Genomic DNA, 26,143 nt, shown 5'->3' with positions numbered 1-26,143 from the left:
GAATTGCCATGACAATATTCATTTCAATTTTCACTGTTTTGGAGCCGGTTATCGGCCGAGCGTTTCAGTTTACGGCCCGCATGTACAAAGTCAATAGGAAGCGCTCGCGCGCGCCGTGCGTTTCTGCGCTGATGTATAGCACAAGCGGGCGGAGCAGGTATCCCACGCCGGAGCTCCCGGGTGCTCGCCTGGCCGAATACAGGCACAGCGGTGATCGGAAGTTGGAATCTGAATTAGACAGACATATCGTGTGTGCGTCGCGGTGTGCGGCTGCATTGATTTAATACATGCGATGAGATACTTTTGAGCTTGCGACCAGCACAAAATCGGCTCTATATCTGAAAAATACTTGAAATAAAGCTCATTTTATGGTACCCATATTTCTTACATACACGCGTAAGAAACTCGATTTTTCAGATTTGGGTAGCGGGACCGCCGATTACATCGCTAAAATGTGATATTTTAGGATATATTTTTCATTGCAAATGTGGTTCTTCAGTGACACTGGCATTGTATGGTATGTGTGGGATATGTGTTATGCTATTATGCGATGTATTTTAAAGTGATTTTACCATGTATCCAACCAATTGGCCGAAAACGGAGCTGACCGATTACCGGGTACTTTACTCTAGACCCTATTTAAACAAAAAAAGAATCCCAGAAAAAAATCACGAATTGCCATGACAATATTCATTTCAATTTTCACTGTTTTGGAGCCGAGCGTTTCAGTTTACGGCCGCATGTACAAAGTCAATAGGAAGCGCTCGCAGCGCGCCGTGCGTTTCCGCGCTGATGTACAGCACAAGCGGGCGGAGCAGGTATCCACGCCGGAGCTCCCTGGTGCTCGCCTGCCGAAGACAGGCACAGCGGTGATCGGAAGTTGGAATCTGAATTAGACAGACATATCGTGTGTGCGTGGCAGGGTCCGGCTGCATTGATTTAATACATGCGATGAGATACTTTTGAGCTTGCGACTAACACAAAATCGGGCTCTAAATCTGAAAAATACTTGAAATAAAGCTCATTTTATGGTACCCATATTTCTTACATACACGCGCAAGAAACTCGATTTTTCAGATTTGTAGTAGCGGGACCGCCGATTACATCGCTAAAATGTGATATTTTAGGATATATTTTTCATTGCAAATGTGGTTCTTCAGTGACACTGGCATGATATGGTATGTGTGGGATATGTGTTATGCTATTATGCGATGTATTTTAGAGTGATTTTACCATGCATCCAACCAATCGGCCGAAAACGGGAGCTGGCCGATTACCGGCTCCTTTACTCTAATTGCACTCAAAATCCGTACTTAACAGTAGGGGCGCTGGTCCGAGAATGAGGATCGTCTTCATAAACGAGGATCGTCTTCGTAAACACGGACTGATGCGTCCTCAAAAATAAGGACCGTCTGCATTTTGGAGACGTTTCATATTTTAGATCGGCACATTGGCGATCCAAAAAACGGATTCTGCAATGATTTTTTTGATGCATTTTACATTGACATTGTACAGAGACCTTCACATTATAAGCAATACATCCTTTGGAAGACGGACAACCCATAAAAGTAGACGGTGAACTAGGGTTATTTTCCCCAGGGAATCCATTTTGGCATCGCCAGCAGGCCGTTCTGTAACATGAAACCCCCAGAGCGCTGATGAAAAAAACGTCATCGAAAATGCAGACAACCCTTATTTTTGAGGACGCATTTTGTCCTCGTTTATGAGGATATCCTTGTTTATGAGGACGATCCTCATTCTCGGACCAGCGCCCCTACTGCTTAACTCTTTATGCGCCACTTAAAAAAACCCCCTGTGCCACATTCTTTTAGGGTCACACATTTCGAGGGAATCTTTATTGACTCTGCTGAATCAAGAGGCTATAACTCTTCACTGGATGATCATGATGAAAAATATTGTGCAGCAAAGTTGTAGACCGGAAAACGTGCTTTTCGATGAACCGTCATTTGTTATATTTTGAATTATCATTTTTATAATAATCATAATTATATAATGTTTAATTTTTCTTATTTACGGCAGTTTTTTATCCCTCTAGAATTTCTTATTTAGCAATGATAAGACATCTTCAAATCAAATCTATTAGAAAGGTGGACTTCTTACCTTTCTTTACATACCTTGCTCAAGTATTCTAACAATTCAGAAGGTTAGTATTTAGGTTGTTGAAGAAAAGAAGTTCAATAGGGAGAGACTTGAAAGTACCCCGCTCAGCCACCCTTGACAATGGGCTAATCTGCCCATTGAAATCCCTATTACCCCAGGTTATTGTCAATGTCCGGTTTAGCGGGGCATGAAAAGGGACGTCGTGGGGATGTTTTTCTTTGTTGTGCCATGATAAGTCAATAAGAAATAAGAGAATGTTATTGATTTTGCCCACTGGTATGAGCATGTAAAAATGGTATAGGCATAATATATTATATGTGATATACATGACATAATCAGCATCTTATTGAAATGTCTCATTATGAATGTTCACCGCATCTGTTCTCTCACCTTCTTTACCCCTCAATAAAATTGATTTCAAGTACATTTATCACAGCCATAGATATACAAAGAAAGAATGAATCAATCTTAAAATATAAACTATATTGCATTGTTTTCCATTTACTTTATTGTGAGAGAGCTTATTATCAGAAATGATTGACGAGTGGAGTATGCAATGAATAAAATATGGAGAACGGACGTGAGAGACATTATGAGAGAGAAATAGTGATATGAAATGAAAGGACTTTACTGTGAATAAAGATTATAAGAGAAAGAGATAAAGATGACGGCAAGACAGGATACATATTGATACGAAAATAACAATAATAATGAGATAGAGATGACGGAAAGAAAGAGAGTAAACACTGATAGCATAAGAATGAATAAAGATAATAAGAGAAAGATATAGAGATGACGGCAAGACATAGGGTACATATAGATAGGAAAATGATAATAATAATAAGATAGAGATGACGGAAAGAAAGAGAGTAAACACTGATAGCATAAGAATGAATAAAGATAATAAGAGAAAGATATAGAGATGACGGCAAGACATAGGGTACATATAGATAGGAAAATGATAATAATAAAAAGATAGAGATGACGGAAAGAAAGAGAGTAAACACTGATAGCACAAGAATGAATAAAGATAATAAGAGAAATATATAGAGATGACGGCAAGACATAGGATACATATTGATAGGAAAATAATAATAATAATAAGATAGAGATGACGGCAAGAAAGAGAGTAAACACTGATAGCATAAGAATGAATAAAGATAATAAGAGAAAGATATACAGATGACGGCAAGACATAGGGTACATATAGATAGGAAAATGATAATAATAATAAGATAGAGATGACGGAAAGAAAGAGAGTAAACACTGATAGCACAAGAATGAATAAAGATAATAAGAGAAATATATAGAGATGACGGCAAGACATAGGATACATATTGATAGGAAAATAATAATAATAATAAGATAGAGATGACGGCAAGAAAGAGAGTAAACACTGATAGCATAAGAATGAATAAAGATAATAAGAGAAAGATATACAGATGACGGCAAGACATAGGGTACATATAGATAGGAAAATGATAATAATAATGAGATAGAGATGACGGCAAGAAAGAGAGTATTACACTCATAGCATAATAATGAATAAAGATAATAAGAAAAAGATATACAGATGACGGCAAGACATAGGGTACATATAGATAGGAAAATGATAATAATAATAAGATAGAGATGACGGAAAGAAAGAGAGTAAACACTGATAGCATAAGAATGAATAAAGATAATAAGAAAGATATAAAGATGACGGCAAGACAGGATACATCTTTCTTTCATTAGTTTTATTCATTCTTATTCTATCACTGTCTACTCTCTTTCTTGCTGTCATCTCTAGCTCTTTCATTAATTTTTATTCATTCTTATTCTATCAGTCTACTCTCTTTCTTGCTGTCATCTCTATCTCTTTCTTTCATTATTTTTATTCATTCTTATTCTATCACTGTCTACTCTCTTTCTTGCTGTCATCTCTATCTCCTTCTTTCATTTTTTTTTATTCATTCTTATTCTATCAGTCTACTCTCTTTCTTGCTGTCATCTCTAGCTCTTTCATTAATTTTTATTCATTCTTATTCTATCAGTCTACTCTCAGGGAACACTTTTATCACTAGAGTCTTCGTCACTGCTCGATTCGTCGGAATCAGAGTCCATGCTCCATGCTTCCATAGTAACAAGATCTCGAGCCTCCTCTACACTAAACACACGTTGACGTTTTCCAGCAGGTGCCATCGTAACATCAGTAAAAAAAATCCAAAGAAAACCGCTAAATACACGGTAATTTCGAATGTAACACTATGAAGAAAAACAGTTTACCGGAAAGTGTGCGATGTATACAATGTAAACAATAGTAAACGCAACGCGTGGCTACACACTGCGAGCGGTATTATGAATGTCTAATTGACTCGTATACATCTGTGCAAAAATGCGAAGTTGGCACGCCTACGTCCGTGCAAATCGGCGAACAAAGCAAACAAAGAGTTAAGTGAGGATTGATGACACCTAAATAGCATGTTGGATGTGGAAAGAATAATTTAAAATTAATATTAAAAATGTGAGTCACTGTCAAACTTGCCAATCAGCTGCATCGGCATGATTGTGTGCATCTGTGTGTTGTGAGTGTATTGACTATTCATGTATTGGAATGCTGCCTATTAACACGTAGTGCAATGCTAGAGGTCAATACGATGAGCATTAGCGCGTAGCGTTGACTCTCTATGCTTAGCAATGCATTGCTCCACAGACTATCTGACTGTCATGCATTATATATCGTCATACTAAATATATCGTATATATCATTACATTTGCCTTGCAGCAATGACCAGAGAACTTGGTACTGTATAACTGGAAACGAGTTTGTTTTATTGAAAACATTTTAGATTTTATTAAATTGATTTTTTTTTACGTAGATCTAGATCTATTTAATCCTCTTTTTAATCAGTAGGGGCGCTGGTCTGAAAATGAAGATCGTCTACGTTAATGGGATAAATCGCGTCCTAAAAAAATGAGGATCGTACACATTTTCGAAGACATTTTTTTTCCTTCGGCGCTCTGCGGGTGTAGGGTTCCCGATCTGCACGCTTGCAATGCCAAAAACAGATTCCATGTAATAAAATAAACCCTAGTTCACTGTCTACTTTTATGGGTTGTTCGTCTTCCCAAGGATTTATAGCTCATAATTATGTGATAGTCTCTGTACATAGTCAATGTGAATTGCTTCAAGAAAATCATTGCGGATCAAAAATAAGAATCGTCCGCGAAAATGCAAATGATCCTTATTTTTGTGGACGCGTCTTGTCCGAGTTTACGAAGACGATCCTCGTTTATGCGGTCGATCCTTATTCTCTGACCATCGTCTGCTACTGGTAATAACTTTTATTTTTGTAAGCAGAAAATTATGTTGAAGAGAAATAATGTATTTTTGCCATTATTTACAGGATTTGAAAAGCCATCTGCAATCCAGCAGAGAGCCATCAAACCAGTTGTGAAAGGAAGGGATGTTATTGCACAGTAAGTCAATGAGTAAAGTATTGTCTATTTTTGTACATATATTCTTTAAATCTTGAAGAGAAAGGAAACTAGCTAAATTGTATCTGCATCTATTTTTTAAATATATCGATCCCTCTCTCTCTCTCTCTCTTTAGTACACTGTCATAGGCACCTACTGCTTTTCTTTCTTTAAAAAGTATAAGACTAAGAGTTCTGTTTGTAACTGGTATTGCATGACCGGTATATACAGTAGTTATTACTAACTTTATCGGGATAAGACATGATACAGTAAAACCTGCATTAGCGACCTCCTGTCTACAGAGACCACATTTTTTGTTTCCCTAGAAAATGGTTTCTCATTGAAACATGTACTAAAGGAACCTTCACATAAAGACAACCTGCCTATCAAGACCATTTTTCTTTGATGGGTAGTCTTTATAGACAGGTTTTACTGTATAACTAGGTTACTTAAATTGTAGCATTTTTTAATATTTTCTTTAAATCATTTTTTTAATTAATTTTTTTATATTCAATTTTTATTCCATCTTATTTTGTTATCTCCCCCTTATATCATGTGCAATATTTTATGTAAAGAATTTTTAATTATGTACTGGGAGTAGCATGTGTGGGGGCACATGCCTCCGGGCAACAGTGATGAACTTCACTTTTGTGCACCCTGACCCACTTGCTGCTCCCTTATCTCTTTGTTTGTTAATCCTTATTATGTACTTGTCTCTTGCTATACTGTATTGTATTTGTGCTTTTTATATATGAATGGTCGAATAAATAATAATAATAATAATAATAATAATAATTACTTAAGCCTAACGTTGACTTCTGGATGCAGGTTGAGATACCTCTACGTCCAGATCCTGGTTAATTGGTAGTACTCTAGTAAAGCAATAAATGCAACGTCTGAGGGAGCTGATCTGTAATTGCACTTAAATTCGGCATTTGCCAAAGACTATCCAGCCTATTTTCAAACTGAAAAACGATAAACCGGTATGCATCCACAACTTGGTTTTGAAGGTCAGGTAATAAGGCAGTAAGATGTAAACTCTCTTTATCGATTTCTAAGTTTAACCAAGTACTAGTGTAAAATCAGATTTGTGTAGATTTGGTGCAAGTTTGTGGCTTTACAGTGTGAGACATAAGCTTGTATGTTAAGATTTTATGCTGTGTGTGTTCTGTATGAAGAGTAATAACATGTACCGTATAAAGGACAAAATATGGTTTACGTTTTGTCTCTTGTTACATCATCTGTATAACACTTTGTTTCTCACCATCATTTCTTTCCAGGGCACAATCTGGTACAGGAAAGACAGCCACTTTTTCCATTTCAATTCTACAATGTCTAGACACACAGGTTAGTCACCGTTTTCCATGTACACATACATGTAGATACTCGCATCCTCTGCAATGGCTATCACTGGTACCCTGATTTGACGAATAACGATTTGCTGGAGTGTGTTTAAAATCAGTTTGGCTTCGTGACTGATGTGTTACATGTCCAGCACTTGTATAATACATGTATTTAAAAACATTGGCAAGGAAACTGATGCTTCGGCTAGTTCTTGATGGAATCATCCAAAATTGAATACTTCAGTTATCGTAAATAAAAAATCTTGTAACAATGAACAGTTTGCATGTTTACTAAAGAGTGGCTATTTTGGTTTGATGGTTTGTTTACCTGACTGCTAAGAAAGCTTGTGTATGCTTGTAAGTAAGCAACCAGGGGATCAATGGCTTTATATCCTCTCTGAGGGACAATTACTGCCTTACCAAAGGCCACTAGCTAATCCACTTGGGTCCTCCCAGTTACGAGACCACTGCTCTACCACTGAGCCATTTCCTAGCGACACATTTTTTGTTATCAAATATGCAACATCGTTTTGTCATTTTTCTTGTTGTTGACAACAGTACACAGTTGTATCAATTTGATGTTTTATTTTTGTTGATGCTTTATGTTACATGTATGTATACTCTTGTTGTCCTCTAGGTCAGAGAAACGCAAGCTTTGATTCTCTCTCCAACAAGAGAATTGGCAAATCAAATTCAAAAGGTGAGCTTCCTTAATTTAGATACGTCTAAAAAAAAATTGCAGTATTTAACAGTGTCAAAACCATCATGGAGATTTATTCTTGTTCCTTTGAGTTTGAAATCCCTGTCTCTCTAGTTTCGAGCGTGTGTTACCCTTTTAGACGGTTCTATATATGTATATTGCATTGCAACACAGTGGTCACTATCCTAGACACCATTTTATCTACCTCGCCCTAAACCCCATTGGAACACTAAGTCACTTACCCTCACCCATTATCTTTGTCATAAAAACCTGGAGGTAATGTTGCCAGAGTGAGTTTCAGAGCACCCTCGATATAGCTTAGGATGGTCAAAAAAGAATTCCTACAAACCTGCATTTGATTTACGATCAATTGGGCAAAAAGAATTTCCATTTCCGGTTTAACTTTATAAAATTTGGAGTGGACTTTAAAGGTAATACAAAGTTTTGGGAAATTTTGAAAATTGGGTGGATAGTGAATCTTTACAATTTTGATATATCTGGATGCCCCTGTGGATGTATTATAAGCACTAAAAAGTTAGCCCCTAAAACACTTCTGTTTTCGAGAAAAATTGAATATAAAAATTTACCGGTGCTCCCGGTAAATTTTGATAATTTTCAAATAGCGTCTATGGCCGTACAATGGTAGGTGCGACCATGAAAATCTCAGAATATGTAGTTGTGATATATAATTTCCGAACGGGAATAGCTAATCGGTCGAGAAACATTGTTTCATAGCTTTATTAATATCTTGACCTTGAGAGGGAGTTATACAACATAAAGAGTTTATTATTTATAATTTCATAACTTTAGACTTGATTTCAACCGCGACAACAATCAATGAATATTGTAGGAACGCATATGCTTCCAATATGTTAATTTGAACCAAATTCATGACCCCATACCAAAACTTTGTAATACCTTTAAATGATTATTATTATAATTATTATTATTATTATTATCTGTAGGTCATCCTAGCCTTGGGTGACTACATGAGCGTTCAGTGCCATTCATGCATCGGAGGGACCAATGTAGGAGAGGATATCAGAAAGCTGGACTTTGGTCAGCATGTCGTCTCAGGAACACCTGGCAGAGTGTTCGGTAAGACGCATTTATGAGACCTTGATATTGTCTTGTCAGAGCCAGAAGGGTGTTAACTCTGTGTTAAAGTATATGAGTTAATGTCCTTCTGGATCCAAACAGATCGATATATTATATTTGTTCTTGCTTTGTAGTGTATAATATAATGTATAGTGTATTTGTGACCATGTGTGTAGAAAGAACAGTGGTCCACAAAGATCACAGCCTTTCCTAATCATGTCCAGACAGTTTTGCAATTCAATGATGTTACTTCTACTTTTTCTAATCTTCAGTTGAAGTTGGAAAAGGTCATGAGGATTGCAGTGATACTGGATGATCTGGATCCGTCATTAAATCTTGCATTCTTGATTTGTTTAATTATTATCCAGACATGATCAGGAGAAGAAACCTGAGGACGAGAGCCATCAAGATGCTGGTCTTGGACGAAGCAGATGAAATGCTGAACAAAGGTAAAATGATGACCAGTCAGTGGCAAGTTTTTCTGCTGTTTGGAGTTCATTACATCATGGGAAGTGAAATACACTGCACTGTATGTTTTTAGAATAAAAGAAGTGAGAAGATAAGACCCATTGACCTACTCTAACTTGTGTTCTATGCACTGAACACTTTTTATGGGGCTCATTTTAACTTCATTGCCTTTTTGATGGGGGTGGGGATGTAACAAAACCCAGTTTAATAAGAGTTAATAAACACATCTTACCACACATCAAGTATTTTTAGGGAAGGGGTCTTTTAAGCCTCTTTGGGCATTTAGTTTAGAAGTTGCTTGAAACACTAATAGTGATAATAATAATATTGGATATTTGTATAGTGACACATATCTACCATGCAAGGTGCTCAAGGCATTCCAAGATTACCATTGCTCTGCTAGACTCCTGATTTTGATGCCTACATTTTTTTTTTTTTTTTTTTGGGGGGGGGGGGGGGGGGGGACCAGGGGGGGCACACCCCTGTTTGCCAGTATATTTTTGCCAAATTTGGGGCTGATTTCAACATTATTTATTTTTGGTAGGGGGGGGGGGGGGCACGTAACCCCTGTCCCCCCTCCCCCATTGGATCCGCCACTGACATCATTCAAGGAATTCCTTCCTATCGACACCATGTAACACCTGAGTGGAGAGTGGCAAATGTAGAGGACTGTCTTGCCAAGAGACATTAGTGTCGCAGCGGGACTCGAACCAAGAATCCTGTGATTCACAGTCCAAAGACACATGCACTAGACCACAACACCTCTACTAAGGCTGTGCACAACCGTGTAATGAGGTACCCGAGTACACTCCCAGGCTAACAAGCGAATATTCGGACGCCATGTTGTTTTTTTTAAAATTTAATTTGTTTGTTTGTTTTTTGTTTTTTGTTGGGCCACCACCATACTACCGGAGCAGTATCCCAGGTCTGTCTCCAATAACTCACGCAATTTCACTACCGAGTTCCAGTTGAAGGTGCCGATTAATAATAATAATAACAGTGAACAATGCTGTTTTAAAAACCAAAGATGGCAGAATAATCCATTCTCCTCCGAGTCCAAACAGAAATCTGGACATTTGGTTCCAGTTTCTGAGTGGTGAGTTTGACAGTGATTGAGCTGGGAAACATTTTTTCTGATGGTACCATGCCGGCGGCCGACGCTCTCCCTGGCACACGGGTAAGCGTCGGCCTGGACAGTGCCAGCTGACCGGGAATTTTTTAAATTTTTTTTTTTTTGCGGCCGAATATTCAAATACGAGAAATCGTACTCGAGTAGTTGTCAACAGTGCGAATACTCGAGTATTAGACTACTCGTCGCAGCCCTAACCTCTACAAACAAATGGCTACCCAATGAAAGAGATGATATTGAATAGAAGTATCTGATGATATGTTATTGTATTGTATTCCATAGGCTTCAAGGAGCAGATCTATGATGTGTACAGGTACCTTCCCCCTGCGACCCAGGTTGTACTTTTCAGTGCTACGCTGCCACATGAGATCCTAGAAATGACCAGCAAGTTCATGACAGACCCCATCAGAATCCTGGTCAAACGGTTAGTATAAGGAGTACGGTTAGGGGCCAGAAGAGTATCACAACCTCTATTTATCACTGCCCTTTTTCTTTCTTTTCTGTGTGAAAAAAAATTGTAATATCTTTGGCCTTTTGTCTGTTTTATTTCATTATTGAAGCGTTTTGTATAATTATTTACATATAGTTTTCCAGAGCTAAATCATTCTTTTCTTTTTGGTGGTCAAATAGAAAAGCTTGAATGATGACAAAAATGGCTGATGTGCTTGCAATGAGCAACAAGTATTTGTTAATGTTGTCCTATTTAGAAACCTCATTCAATTAATTCCGTGAGAGGTTTTGCCATTCTATTTCTCTTATGTCCTTTGATAATACCTATCACATCATTTGAATTCAGAGAAATAACCAGCATTAAGTGCCAATGAAATCTGAGTTTCTTGGATTTGATTATTGCATGTACTTTGATAATGTTTTACACAGTGATGAGTTGACTCTGGAGGGTATCAAGCAGTTCTTTGTTGCCGTGGAGAGGGAAGAATGGAAGTTTGACACGCTATGTGACCTCTATGACACACTCACCATCACACAGGCTGTCATCTTCTGCAACACAAAGAGAAAGGTAAGATCATCCTTTCAGAGAAAAGCTAGAAAGTGGTTCTTCTTTACAAAGCAAACACAGTTTATCATGGGTTTTGGAAATTTAATGCCTTGTCATGTGTAAGAATATTGATAGGACAAACTGAATGTGATTGCAAAATTTCTGTTATATATCATTGTGCCCTTTGGAGAGATGAGTGCATTTTCTTATGCTTGGCAGTGTTTTTTGTTTTTAATGCATCATTCAGTATATGCACTGTGAATGTAAACGAATAGTATGTATTGTGCCAATGGAGACTTTGTTTCCCCATTAAAAAAAATGCATAAGCACTATTTTTAAATTCACAGATATGGGTAATTAATCATCCCAATGGCTGCAAGAATTATTGGTATTTATATCAAAGAAGATTATATATGTATATATATATATATATACAGACTGTATCATCTGTGTCAGTGCATTCTTGATAATGTCCATCTCCATGATCATGGTGAATGATGATAATACATGTGGAATGCTAGAAGAATAAACAGTTTTGGCATGGTCGTATTGAAGACAGAACCACATTCATCACAGTTTATTTCACTGCTCCTCCATCCTGGCATGGTGGCTCAGTGGTTAGAGCGCCCGCCTCATGAACAAGAGGTCGTGGGTTCGAACCCTGGCCGAGTCATACCAAAGACTTATAACAATGGGACCTTCTGCCTTCTAGCTAGGTGCTCAGCATATTAGATTGGAGAAGGGTAGTAATAACATATTTATGTTATGCAGGGCCCGCTGGAATAGCAGTTTCATAACTTAAGTGGCTACCCTGGGTAAATAAAACATTATTATTATTATTATTATTATCCTCTCCTAGGTCGACTGGTTGACAGAAAAGATGCGTGAAGCTAACTTCACAGTGTCCTCGATGCATGGTGACATGCCTCAGAAGGAGAGAGAAGCCATCATGAAGGAGTTTAGATCAGGAGCTAGGTAAGAGATCCAAACATGAATTCTATAAATATTTTGTCTAGGGAGAAGTGATTTTCAAGAAAGAAGTAATAATAATTGACTTCGCTGTTAAAATTGCCTTTATAAGTCATCAAATGAAATGAGCCCAAAGTCACTCATGTTCATTAATCTTATAGTAACAGAGGTTTATCATTATTCCATTTGTTTATTTGCTCATATCTACAAATGTATTTCAGGTAGCCATCTTTTTTTTTCTGGTAGTCCTGATAAAATAAATCTTGGAAGGCCTAGCATTCATTCATGCATCCTTTGAGAAGAGCATTTTTGAAAGTCATAATTCACTAAATAACAATAATGTTAACATAATGTAGAATATGTAGTGTGCACATTAGTGATTTTTACTTCTTGATGTATGGGATTTTCAGCAAATTTTGCTTTTTTGAAGGACCCTTTGGATGTAAATTCTGTAGTAAAAAGGGATACTTACATAATCAAATTGCAAGTATCCCCTTTTACTACAGAATTTACATTTCACAGTAATTCCTTAAAATTTTCTTGGAATGCTATTTCACTGGCTGTGTTGAATATTACAACTTCATTATTTTCTTCTTTTCATGCAGTCGTGTTCTGATTACCACTGATGTATGGGCTAGAGGTCTGGACGTTCAGCAGGTCTCGCTGGTTATCAACTATGATCTGCCAAACAACCGTGAGCTCTACATCCACAGGTACTCACTCTCAGCTCATATTTTATGATTTTGCTTGAAAGATACTGTCCATTTTGCAGCCAACATCAAATTCTGTAGAACTTTGCAGGAACTATTACGTAGGTGATTGCAATCACTTATGTCGATTCGACAACTAATGGTAATTAATTTCCCACAAAAACCATTTTCAAACGCTTTTGTGTTGAGGGAAGTTCTAAATAAGGAATGTCTTTCAAATGCCGTTGGAATTTAACTTTTTCATTTTTTGACCTGCAAATGGGACATAGTACCTTTAAAGTGTATTGTGTAATTATATTGTTGTATATGCAAAGTTGTGTTCAAGAGAGCTTTTTATTCAAGAACTCTTATTCTGACGAAAAAAGATCTGAATTGGAAGCTAATATCTTGTGTTCGTCTACAGATTCTTAGATTCTATCATACCAATTCCACTAAGATAGCCATTACATGTGCATTTGTATATTATATGAAAGAATCTCTATTCTTGCATTAAGCAGTTTTCTAAATAAATTTGATCCATGCTCTTCTTTACATGAAGTTATAATGCACAATTCATATTTTTTATTAGCTGCCTCTTTATCTCCTTCCATGAAAAGCATACTAAAAGCACCTTCATCAAAGTTCTAGAGTGGTTTATGGGTTATTACCCAAGACTGATCGGTTAAGCGTTGACATCTTGGTCCCTTGCCTGTTTGTTTTGGGAGTACATTTGAATTCATGTAGCTTATTGCATGTTTAAAAAAAACCACACCTCTTTGTAATTCCAGAATCGGTCGGTCGGGTCGTTACGGCCGTAAGGGTGTGGCCATCAACTTTGTGAAGAGTGATGACATCAGAATCCTGCGTGACATAGAGCAGTATTACAGCACACAGATTGATGAAATGCCCATGAATGGTAAGAAAAAACATCAACCAGTAACAAATATTGTAAATGGTATGATACATGTATGAGCATGATAGTACCGGTTCTACAATTTGGTTTTTAGTAGAAATGCATGATTTTTTTCTTTCTTTAATACTGTATTTACTTAACAGCAGAACTGCATTTAGTACTAAATTAGACCCATGGCTTTGTAAATCATGTCCTACAAAATTACAAAATGTTGTCATGACAGAAGGCTTATCGCTCCAATTTTCATGTAACTTGATTGATGCCAGCTTATTTTAATATTTAGTTATTGATATTGTATGTCTTTTCTGCCACCTGTAAACCAATCTTCAGAGGGCATGGTGTATCAGGTGTGAAGAAAGCTAAATACTTTCCAACATGATTTAAGCTTTGATTTATTTTTAGTGGGGAAAGTTCTCTTTTGTTGTGTTGTTATTTCAATAGTGCTATTGTCCTTTCTTTCTTCCAGTTGCGGATCTCATCTAGGCTGGAAAGTAGCTACCAAGTTGATAACCACGGGCTGCCCTCTCATCAATAGTGTACAGATCAGAAATTATAGTTTGGCAACGGTTTACACACACGAGACTGCTAGGTGCATTTCTCTAAAGAAATTATCATGCCATGTAAATTTCTGTTATTATTGATGCTGTTGTCCCTTTCTATATTTCTACGTTTTTCACCAGCAGACAAAGTAAAGCATGATTCTATTGTAAATTATAGTCTCTTTATTCACTCGTACCCATTTCCCATATGTTGTTGCATGTGAATACTTACTATCACAATCACTTCACATTAAAATTTAAAACTTGAATTAATTTTGTTAACATTCCACCAATGAAAAACTTTGAGGAATACCTTTATTTCATTTGCTCAGAGCCTGCAACAGAGGTAAATATGAGTTTAATTATTTTTCCAGCTCTCGACAGACAATAGTTTCATAGGGTTAGAACATGGGACAAGATACACATTAGAGAGATCCAAATCAAAGGCCTATTGATATTTTATTAAAACTGTCTTTGGTAGCTTGCATATGACGGATGACGAATTAATGTTCAATGATATTGACATAGGTAAACATGACACAAGTAAACTTGTATGAACATGTATCTTGTTCTGTATACAGTGTATGTCAATTGATTATAAGAATTGTACAGTGTTGTATATATATTTTTACTATTTTATCTGTGGTTTAGAAGATGGAATAAGTCGAGGAGTTTCAAGATGTGCGACTATGAACATTTTAAGCAATCATATTTCAATCTACAAAATGAACATTTACAAAAATGTAACTTAGTCAACTTTTCTTTGTTTTGCCTCTCGGCATAAATTTTCTATCTGACTCAGAAATATTGATTGAAATCTTTGTTAAGGGGGTGAGTGATAATCTCATTCACATGATTTAAGCAGCTTTCCTTTGTAATATTCTTTATCTTTAGCACAAAGTGAGGTCATAGGGCAACACCCAGGAGATTTATTTCCAATAATTGTACATGTTCATTAATTCCTCTCCACTCTTCTAATTTTGACCCCCCCCAAAAAAAAAAAAACGGCTTCATTTGAATCATCCTGAAATTATAACCTTTATGGGGAAGTTCTAAAAGCAGCTATATTGTTTACTTTCACCAAAATTGCTGTTTGAAGGATTGAACAATAACATTTGACATCAAATTTATCATGTGAATATTATACTAGCAAAATAGATGATGAATAGATTTTGAAAGAGATTGATTAAAAGTACTATTTATCTTGTGTATTGCAAAACGACAATTATTGCAAATCCTGCTTTATAGCATTGGGCTAATCAGAAAATGTTGGGTGAAGCGGACACATGTATTCAGTTTGCATCAGTTGTGTATAGAATTTAAGATAAGATAAGTAACAAGATATTCCTTGCACACCTGCCGTAAAAGGTTTTATGGAAACTTGTAGTTGATCAATGTTTTGTATTACCCTATTTCAGTTTGTAGCGTTTTCTCTTCCTTTTTTTTGTAAAATAAAATAATTTGAAAGTATTTTATGGATGATCTCAATGTCTCAGTATCTAAGGTTTTCTCACAAAGAGTTGAATGGAATCGAGTTTATTCAAAACTACATGGAATGAGATAAGTATATTAATTCAGAATATGAAGTACTGTGGTAAGGTGTGGTAAGGTAATGTGTTTTGGATATGTCGTAGACTAGAGCTGGGAGAGAGAGAATGCATTGCAGGAAATGATGGATGGGCTTCTAGACCAGTCCAATTAGAGATTTCTGATAAAATTTGCCATTATATATACGGTATATAAATGAATAAAAACAGAACAAACTTAGAAACTTTGTTGGCAAGAATTGAGGAAAATTTAATAACAAGCCCTTTCCCCAGAAAACCCTATGCATGGATTTGTCAGCAATTACAGAATTGAAAAATGGGAAGTTTGAATTATACAAAAGAGTGTAGAGTAAAGATCTCAAACAATTTAAATATAGGGCCTCAAAATTTGTATGTGACAGTACATGTATTGCATTTCATATCAACATTCATTAATCTGCCTCAACACTGGTGATATGATTTCCTTCTCTCTCTCTCTCTCTCTCTCTCTCTCTATTCCTCTCACCCTATCCCCTCCCCTCTCTCTCTATTCTATCTTCTGCTCTTCCTCCCCTTTTGTAAACAAATACAAAATCCACTTGCGGAATACAGCTACATGAGAAAAAAATGCACAAACATATCTTCTCAGAGGTGAAAGTGTTTATTGTTGAACTGCATACTTTCAAACAAGATACACTACTACAGGTTATATCAACATCATGGAATGAACAACCTGAACAAAAATATGAATATGAAAAGTTTGACAAAATGTACAATTTCTTACAAAAGGAACAAAAGAATGATAAAATAACTCTTAGAGAACTTTATATAGGTAGTGTCAGGATCAAGCTGAATAATTTTCTTGTGTGATAAAAATAAGTTACATATTTACAGTAGAGTAGTTACTTGAAAGATTGTAAAATATTTACATGAGAAGGAATGGACATTGGTTTAATGATTTACCACTAATTTGATGTGTTTATAGGCATGTAATCATTAACTCCATGTGTGTATATTTGCATGATTTTGAATTTAAAGTCAGACTAAACATCATTAGGATATCATGCAGAGGAAGTGATCTTTTAAAGGCACGTTAAACTTTAAATCAAAAGAGAAAGCCCTCCAGCAATTTGTTGTTGTTGAACAAGATGAAGTGGTAGTTTAAATATACCCCCCCCCCCCTAAAAAAAATACCTGCCAGTACCTCTTTCTGAAGCTTTCCATCGCATGATGTTGCTCTTATTCAGTTCAGAGTATGCAAAAGAAGCGCATACATGTGTATAACCGAGCAGTCAAAACATGCAACGTCAAGATATACAGTACATCTGGGAATGTGCAGTTTAATCAAATAATATCTTTTTTCATTTGACAGGCTGTAAAATAGTAATATCTAGCTGCTCTAGAATTTACCTTGATTGGATTTAATAATTCTTTTCTGATTTTGCAGTACCAGCTGATTATATTTTGATGGGGTTCATGAGGCTGTCAGCTTGATATTGAATACACAAGGTCACTTTTACAAACTGCCCCATGCTATCTTACGACCCCCTCCCTACCCCAAAACCCTTCCACAAAACCAATCTCAAGATGCCCCCCTCATTCCTAATCGTCTTCTCCGTCCTCCTCTTCCTCATCCTCCATCTCCTCCGCGGCTTCCATGGCCTCCTGCTGGGCGGCCCTGAGGGCTGCCTCCTCCTCAGGGGTGGGGTCCTCTGCCTCGGTGATCTCGGGTCCGCTGGGGAACTCCTCCTGGACTGGAGGTGGGGGAGGAGGGCTGTAGTTGTCTGGAGAGTACTTGTGACCCCAGCCAATGTACACGTTCTCAAATTTCCTGGGGAGAGGGAGAGAAGTGAGGTGGGATACAGTTAGATGTGGACCAAAATTTCAATGAGATTCGATTTATACTACTTTTTAAGGTTCTAATTAAAATGTAATATACTACTAAATAGAGAATTATTTTGCCTTGTGATTCTTGGGAGAGAGAGAGAGAGGGGTGGAAGATAGTGTGGGCAAAAATTTGAAACATTTGTTATGAAAGGTGAGCATTCTTACTTGTCTGTTCCGAAGGCGTAGGCACCAGGCCATAGGTTAGACTGGATGACAGCGATGGCATACTGAGGCACAAGGGAGGAGGTAAGGCGAGCACTCCATGGTGGGATGTTTTCAATCTCTGTGACAGCAGGAGATGATACAAAATGAAAACATTGATAACAAACTTCTTGCATCAAGTGATCGAGTAAACCTTATTAAAGTAGAATTATTAGACCAGAGACTTGCACCAGTTTCTGTACTTTCTGAAAGAAAATTAATCCCTGATAGTAAATCTCTGTAATAACAGATGTAGATAACTACTTGCACTAACATATAGCTGCTTAAATATATCACAAGTCATCTCAAATATCCTCTTATTATCCATGTGACAAGAATAGTAATACTTTTAATAATTAGTCTTCTGACCAACAACACTTCATGTCTCGTAACAATGAATGCAAGCAAAGAAATTGCAATAAAGATATATGGGAAGTTTGCAGCATATATGTTTGACTTCCGGTACCATACTCTGGTATCATGAAACTGTTATCAGACAAATCATAAACTACAGAAAATATGGATAAGACAAACTCACCAACATCCTCTGAGAGGGGTGTTAGGAGAGGAGGTCCAACCTCTGGTTCAGGTTCATCTGGTTCCTCCCGCTCCTCCTCGTCTTCCTCATCTTCAAAGTCCTCCTCCTGTTGCTGCACTGGGTTGAACCATGAGCATCGACCCTGGAGATTGGAATGGATGTACAAAATTATGTTGAGCTGGGTTGACTGTAAGCACCACAGGTTAATATGCAAACTACAAAGATTTTAATTAATTTTGCATTAACAGGCCTCCACAGTCTGATCAATGTGCATGAAGTATCAATTTCAAACCCTCCCCTCTTTGGTAGTAATTGATTCATCGGTACACTGTAATGTAAAAGGTTTTTCACGGTTCTCTTGAGCAAGAAAAATGATTAAACACTCATAACTTAGCTAATGTTATCTTTGCACTGAAACTTCATGCACAAGAATCATACATCATCTCAATGCAGCATTAATCTGAAATATTGAATCATCCAAAATATTGCTATGAAACAAATCTAATTCATAAAATTCATTCAACACTTTCTTTGAAACTTGCCCTCGTCTACTAAAATAAAGCATATAGACCTGACAGCATTCATATTACCAATGAAGACAGTTTTTACCTTTTAGATGTTAAGGTGACATGATATCAAGCTTAATTAATGAACAAGAGAGAGAGAGAGAGAGAGAGAGAGAGGAGACAGAGATACAGACAGACAGAGAAGGGGGAAGGAAAGAGGAGAGGATCGAGAGAGAAAGAGGGGGGGGGGGGGGGATAGAAAAACCTGATTTGTTACATACCTGAGGCAGGATGTGTTGCACATGGTGTACCCAGTTAGCCATGGAGGGGTCTACAAGATCCTTTACTGGGATGCCCTCAAAATCTGGACTCTCGATGAAGCTATCACGGTCTGATGGATGAACAAAAAGAGTGTGAATTAGTCAACAGAAGAAAAAACAGATCAGGATCCCTAACAAGCCGGTTTCTTGTAAAGATCTGTGGCTCTAACATGCCTTTTATAATTCTAATATGGCTCCAATTGAGAAGGTGCTAGAGATTGTACAACAATCTGATCTCCATCTAATATGCTTATCGATTACATAACAAAGTCATCTTATAATCAAAAAGTCATTTGAGCAACATATAATCACCTAGAATTTAATCTAATCTATTCTGAAGATGAAACTATACTCTCAAATCACATCCTAAGCCATAATCCAATCTCTTTCACAACATAAATTCATGAGCATGTAGCCAGAGCAAACGTATATAGGATTAAGCTTAGGAGAAGTATTAATAACTTACTTCCATCTTCCTCCTCTTCTTCCTCCTCCTCATCAAATTGGTAGAATCCAAGAGGACTGATCTGAGTGCCTGCTGAGACTCGTGAAATCTGTGCCCTCAGGTAGTTGGCCTCTGTGCCATTGAAAGGTGGGTAGCTAATAATCTGGAAATATAATAAGCAAAAATAGAAAGAAAATAAGTATATTAACAAATAGGATATAAAAGAGGAGAAAAATAGAAGTTCAGAAAAAATAACGGATTTGAAAAAAGGTAAAGATGGATTAGGAAAAGAGAAACAGAGAGATGTACATTCAGTTATAAATAAAAGCCCATATTACTCCCCCCCCCCCCCCACACACACACACACACACACAATTTTGGAGGATGCAGGTAGCTGCACATATTTATCGATCTACACAGATTTGTAAGCACTTTTGTAACTATGCATTCAACTATAAATTTTTTTCTCCAATTCCTTAATACATCTTCAATAAGCAAGAAGTGTTCACAGTTAATTCTGCAAAGCAACTTTTGTTGTGCATGTTGCTACTGTCTACCTCAGGATTAGATTTTAAATCATTTGGAAGATATGGTACTCATATAGGAAACACTGAGAAACTGTGATGGAGCATACCTGCTGGTCAAGACGCCCAGTGAAGAACTTCTTGATCTGTCTGGCTACACTGATCTGGAGAGGAGTAATAGCTGGTAGCTTGACCCATGGTTGACCAGCTGAGTGGGTGGTATAAATAAAAAGGATGTTTGTTATTGAAGCCAATGATTCTCTTTCTCATGATGCATAATATTCACAAAAAAAAAAAAATTATGATTTTGCTGGAGGAACTTACAATATCTTAGATATTCAAAGAAAAGTGCGCTTAAAAGATGAAATCATTCTCTAACAATATATCACTGACAGACATAAAAACATACAGTTAATGGATCCTTATCCCCATAAAAAATGTCTACCTTTATTATTTCTATTTTCCCTGCCTTGATTTTTTTTTCTTTTTTCTCTAAAGGTCTTTAAAAGGAAGCAGAAGGGTTCTATCTACCCGATGTCGGCAAAAAACATATGTGGATGCAACTTTGATTAAATAACGGATGTGCATGCATCTCCTTTAAACCAATATACTTACGTTCATTGCAGACAAAGAATGTTTTCTTGTTGGTTCCTGTCCTGTTCTCCTCACGAGGGATGACTGGAGGAGGTTTGAAGTCAGGCTTGGGAAGAATATCCTCTTCTTGCTCCTCTGTAGATGAAGAGTAATAAATGATTTGCGTTTATATATGCATGATTGACAGAGCAAGTTGGCTGAGCACACGCTTTAAAATTCACAGCGCATGGGTGTGATGTCACAATCAGATAAACAACTTAGGTATGAATGTAAAACGTATGCATCCCCCTCTCTCTCTTTCTCATGTAAACATAATAAAATGAATACCATCATTTAAATTACAATGTTTGTTGTTGTTGTTTTAAGGTCTTGTTAATATTGATTTTTGTTTCTATCATTTTAAAATAGATTCATACACAATTTAACCACTATTAATTTCATTTGAAAAATGTCATATAGCACCGCTATAATCAAAATCAAAGCTTTTCTATATGACCTAAGTAAGAATGTGTCTCTCTTTGGATCTTAAACCGTAAAAGTTAGATTTGAAGAAAAAAATCATACCTCCTTCTCCTTCTTCATCATCCTTCTCTGTATCTGGCTCCTCAGTCTCATGCTCCTAGTTAAAGAATAAAACAATTGCACAAATGATTCCATGTTAGATAGATAGATAGATAGATAAATGGTTTATTCAAATCAAATCAAACATGTAAACAATAAATGTTCATTAATTCCATGCTTCGTAGCTAAAAACTAAATTGCGCAATGGATTACAGAATTAATTAAGAGACTTGATGGTAGATCATGAATTAAGAGCACAATAGTTTCTTCTAATCTTCAAGGATTGGTGTAATAAAGAGAAGTATATTATCCTGTTTGACATGCTCTGCCAATGATAACTGAAATATTGGATATTGAAATATCTTTTCGACAAATTTTACTTTTGTAGTAAAAATGTGCAAAGTATTTCAAAGCTTCAGCTCTGATTAATAAAGAGGTTATCATAATTGAACAATGGTAATTACACTGAACAACAATATCTTCCAGTTCATCAATATATATCATGTTGTGAATGAATGTTAAACTCAATAGGAGATTCTGCCACTGTAAATAATATCAACACAAAAAAAATTATTCTGTATTCTTCTCATGCATACCTCTTCCTCTTCTTCCTCTTCCTCCTCCCCTTCCCTGTATTCCACCTCAGCGACAATGTAGTTCTTCTCGGTACCAAAGAGCTTTCCCCAGAACCTGCAGGACTGGAGAGGGTAGTTGTCTACCAGCTGCTTGAGGGCAAGGTAGATCCTCATCATCTCCTCTCGGCTCACACCAACCTGGGTCAAAGGTCAAGGATACAATAGTTAATAACAATAATTACATTTAAAGGGCACGTTTCTAAACGCACAGATGGTACTGTCAAACTTAATATTATTCAACATGTTCAATAGCTTAAAAGCAACAAAATTAATAAAAGATTATTGATACATACAATTCAGTTTAATGGAATTAACTACTTGTGTGCGCCTCCAGTATACTATAACTGATTAAAATAGTTAACATTGTAATCTATTTTTTGTTCATTTATTGGCTACCAAATATCATGACTTAAATTGACAGCACTTAGAAGAATTGATATACAACTCAAGGATAAATTATGCCCCTAATAGGGTGGAATCCAAATTTCTAAATGCGTATCTTGTCCAGGGTAATACTATTGAACTAACAAATGTGTTAAAATGTTTAAACATCATATACTATGTTAACATTTATATATTTTGATATAAAAAAACAGAGCTTGTCCCACATAATCAAGTTCAATTAAGAAGATGGAATATGACTCACTCCTGCTTGTTCAAAGTGATACATGAGCTCTGGGAGATTTGGCAACGGGGTCTCAACTTCATCTTCACCTCCATCATGTTCAGCTTCTTCTTGATTCCTCTGCAAAAAGTAACAGAAAAACAGACAATGTAATAAACATGATAAATTCATCATTGAATGGGTACTGTAGTCGACAAGATTACGGATCATGCATGTAATGCCATTGAGTAAATTGAAAAGGCACTTTAAAAAAAAAACAGGCTCCTAGAGATAGAAATAGAGCCTTGGTTAAAGGTTAGTGAGAGAGAAAGTAAAGTAGAGAAAAAGAGAGAGAGTATGTTACAAACCTACCTCAAAGAGAATCTTCTGTGTTTCTCCTAGTTCAACTTCTGCTGTTTTGTCTACCTTGTCTAGGATTGTGTCTGATGTCGATGTGAACTTTGACTTCTTCACATTCTTGCTGATGTCCTCAAAGAGGTCTGTGAGAAATTATTTCAAATTATTTGATTTCAAGTTATTTACAGTATATTCTGGCTATATAACACTTCTTTACGAAACAAACAAAAAAGTAAAATGATGGTATTAACAATGTATGAAGAAAAATCATAAAGTCATATATATATATATATAGGTATATCAACAACTTGTGATTTCTCTTTCCAACCAACCATGGTGAAGCTTCTTTTTATTCCTCTATTCTGTTCTCATGTTTTATGTGTTTTACTATTAAAATTGTCACAAAGAAATTAACTATGATCCTGAGATATACAGAAAAGTATTTAAAATCTAAATTACTCACCTACTACATTCTCCGGTCTCTCATCTAAAACCTTTGTCAGAATTCTGCTAAGGTGATCATATCTGGTAAGAGAGTAGAATTCTTAGTGTAAATGAACAGGTCTAAATATGGATGACTTGAAATCTACTGTAATCATACACACTTGTGATGAAATCAAACAATGTTGTGTACAATGACTATATCGATGTTTATAATACCTCAAAGTATCTGTTACAGCCTTTATAGACTAATGAACTTTAAGCAGTTCATAACAAAAAATAACAAAGATACAAGGACTACTGGTATATAACTTAAACATGAAAGTGTCAAATTCATATATCTCTTTAAGTCATCTCAATTAGAGTCTACTGTAAATATACCAAAACAAAACAATGAAATTACAATATCAATAGTTTGGTATAATGTTATGGTATTCAAGAATTAATTCTAAAACAACACTGCATTTTCGGGTACCACCATCACTAGCCTGAATGATGTTATGATTTTGAAAAATTATTTGTGCCAGCAAAAAATAAAAAAATAATGATTACACTACTGTCACTGTAGAAATCCTTACTTTTAAAGAATGATGATCAATGGTGATAGTTTACAAAATATCAGGGAAATGAAATCAAAATAGTTAGCTTTTAACAGATACTGAGCACACAGTTCATTCTTCCTTCATTTCATTTAAAAAAGCAAATAGACTAGATTCACCTGACATGTCTCATTTTCCAACTAGATATCTAGCCTTTCTTTAATTTCATCTAAATTGGTTAGTAGCAACTTGGGCATAGATCTAGAAGTAATCTTATTCATACCGACAGGGAGAAATCAGTAAGTAGTTTGGCAAGCACTGTGAGATATTTAACAAAAAAGTCTATCACTAAAGACTTAATTAGGGTAGGGTAGCGCGCCCAGTATTCGGTCAATTCCCAGTATTCGGTCAGACAGCCGTTTCAACAGCTGTAACAATTTAAAAAATAATTTATGAGCCACGAAACTTGCACAAATCAGGCAGCTGAACAATTTTTCTTAACTCTCAAAATTAAATCAGATTTAGGGCCCCGGAATGATCTCCAACTTAGCTCGAAATTGGTCAGTGTCGCACAACTTTCCGCACTTTCGCGTTCTCTTAGCACATGCGCTAACATGCATAGCCATATGTAGAAGTCTATTGCGAAACAACTACGTGTGCTGTCACAATGAATTTAGTATGTGTGTGAAGAGAATCACTTCCGTGTTCGCTCCATCGCAGCGAATTTGCAAATGACGCACTTGCCGATGTGCAAGAGGTATTTATACGATACCCTTGCCATGCGGTATCGCTCAGCCAGTATTCGGTCAACGCATTGACATTCAGTGCTTTATTGCGCAATTGTGTGAAAATAGTGCGCAAATACGCTACGCTCCTTTGCAACGGAGATACCACGCACAAATCGCGTGACCGAATTCTAGTCGGCGCGACCGAATTCTGGGCAGAAAAATGCTCCGTCTTCTTTCGGAAGTCTTTTGCTTATCGTTATTCTATATTTTCAGTGACTATAAAATCCTGTTAGAGGAATAAATTTCTTTTCTTTTGATGGGTAGATTGCCCAATGAAAGAGGTAAGAATTCAAAATATTAGTGATTTCCCCTTAAGTGACCGAATACTGGGTACTCTACCCTAACACTAACAGTGACAGCCATAAAACAGTCACAGTTAAAATCTTGATCATGGAGTTTGATTGTGCATCAGCTTGATTTCTTTCTTTCTTTTAACCTGAGAAGGTCTTTGTAGACCCCAATTGTTCATTTGATTTTTTATAATAATTATGTGCAGTTTGGATAATTAACAACAGCAAGCTGTGTTAACTTGACAGCTTAAATATTAACATTGAATAATTGGTTGACAAGATAATTTAAGTGTCAATCCACATCCTGTCCTTCTTCTTTAGTTGTCTAAAGTTACTTAGTACTTACAAATTGAGATTTGATTTGTTGCTTGCTTTCAGTAGGTAGGCCTTTGCATTCACCAATGCCTCTTCTGTGGGAGTAAGATTCACAGCCATATTTGGTGGAGTTGCAACTGCTGTTCCTGTTGGAGTCTGTGGCTTGGAGTTGCCTGTTTTGGGAGTTCCTTCATTGTTTTGAGGTTCTTCCATCATTTAAGTCTATCTCTACGCAGTTTCAAATATGTGGCTCGATATAGTTGTTCCTCGATATAGTTGTTCCGTTTTACTCAAGGTCTTTTAAAAAAAATAGCAGCAGATGCAGATTTTACACCTCTGGCTCCTCACTCTCAAAACCGAGGGTCCGCGTCCGTCTGAGGTGTGTTGCCTACTTCGCTCTCACTCAGCTGTTAAAACTAGCGTTGTTCCGTCCTCAATTCGCAGGTTCTAGAACAAAATGAATCAGTCAAACATGTAATAAATATTTCAGAAATATTATATTAGGCAATGATAAACAACAATTTGAAGAAAATGTTACAATTAAGTGAAAAGCACGGCATTATTCATCGAGTATTTACCAACAACTTCCATACACGTTCTTTCACTGACTTGCGGCCTGTTGCTATGGGATCTCGCCGCATAAATA

The 26,143-nt window shown here is 36.5% G+C and overlaps 3 protein-coding genes across 3 annotated transcripts in view; 1 reads left to right on the top strand and 2 right to left on the bottom strand.

Annotated features, from left to right (window-relative positions):
- The window catches only part of LOC100892685 (H2.0-like homeobox protein), a 10,524-nt gene extending 8,960 nt beyond the window's left edge, over positions 1-1,564 (bottom strand). Inside the window, exon 1 of the mRNA XM_030998581.1 lies at positions 1,514-1,564. Within this exon, the coding sequence (XP_030854441.1) occupies positions 1,514-1,564 (51 nt within the window). The remainder of the gene's footprint in view (positions 1-1,513) is intronic.
- A 3,946-nt stretch (positions 1,565-5,510) lies between these two features.
- On the top strand, positions 5,511-15,901 carry LOC580266 (eukaryotic initiation factor 4A-III; the record flags this gene model as incomplete). Its single annotated transcript, XM_030998507.1, is given in 11 exon segments — positions 5,511-5,583; positions 6,862-6,928; positions 7,562-7,624; positions 8,590-8,722; positions 9,091-9,171; positions 10,602-10,743; positions 11,199-11,337; positions 12,176-12,291; positions 12,891-12,998; positions 13,763-13,890; positions 14,354-15,901. Coding segments are annotated over 11 exon segments (1,067 nt in total), but the record flags the coding sequence as incomplete, so codon positions are not given.
- Positions 15,902-17,119: 1,218 nt separating this feature from the next.
- LOC373423 (radial spokehead) lies at positions 17,120-26,092 on the bottom strand. The gene is given in 14 exon segments (NM_214596.1): positions 17,120-17,783; positions 18,005-18,122; positions 18,579-18,720; positions 19,366-19,475; positions 19,871-20,012; positions 20,484-20,581; positions 20,989-21,102; positions 21,532-21,586; positions 22,125-22,301; positions 22,810-22,908; positions 23,140-23,267; positions 23,588-23,649; positions 25,529-25,944; positions 26,076-26,092. Coding segments are annotated over 13 exon segments (1,659 nt in total). The 5' UTR covers positions 25,714-25,944; positions 26,076-26,092; the 3' UTR covers positions 17,120-17,554.
- Positions 26,093-26,143: the final 51 nt, after the last annotated feature.

Source organism: Strongylocentrotus purpuratus, unplaced genomic scaffold, assembly GCF_000002235.5.
Source record: "Strongylocentrotus purpuratus isolate Spur 01 unplaced genomic scaffold, Spur_5.0 spur5_scaffold_5, whole genome shotgun sequence".
NCBI classification, from domain to species: Eukaryota; Metazoa; Echinodermata; class Echinoidea; order Camarodonta; family Strongylocentrotidae; genus Strongylocentrotus; species Strongylocentrotus purpuratus.
Note: the sequence above shows the minus strand (reverse complement) of the source record. Positions and strands in the feature narration are given on the sequence as shown.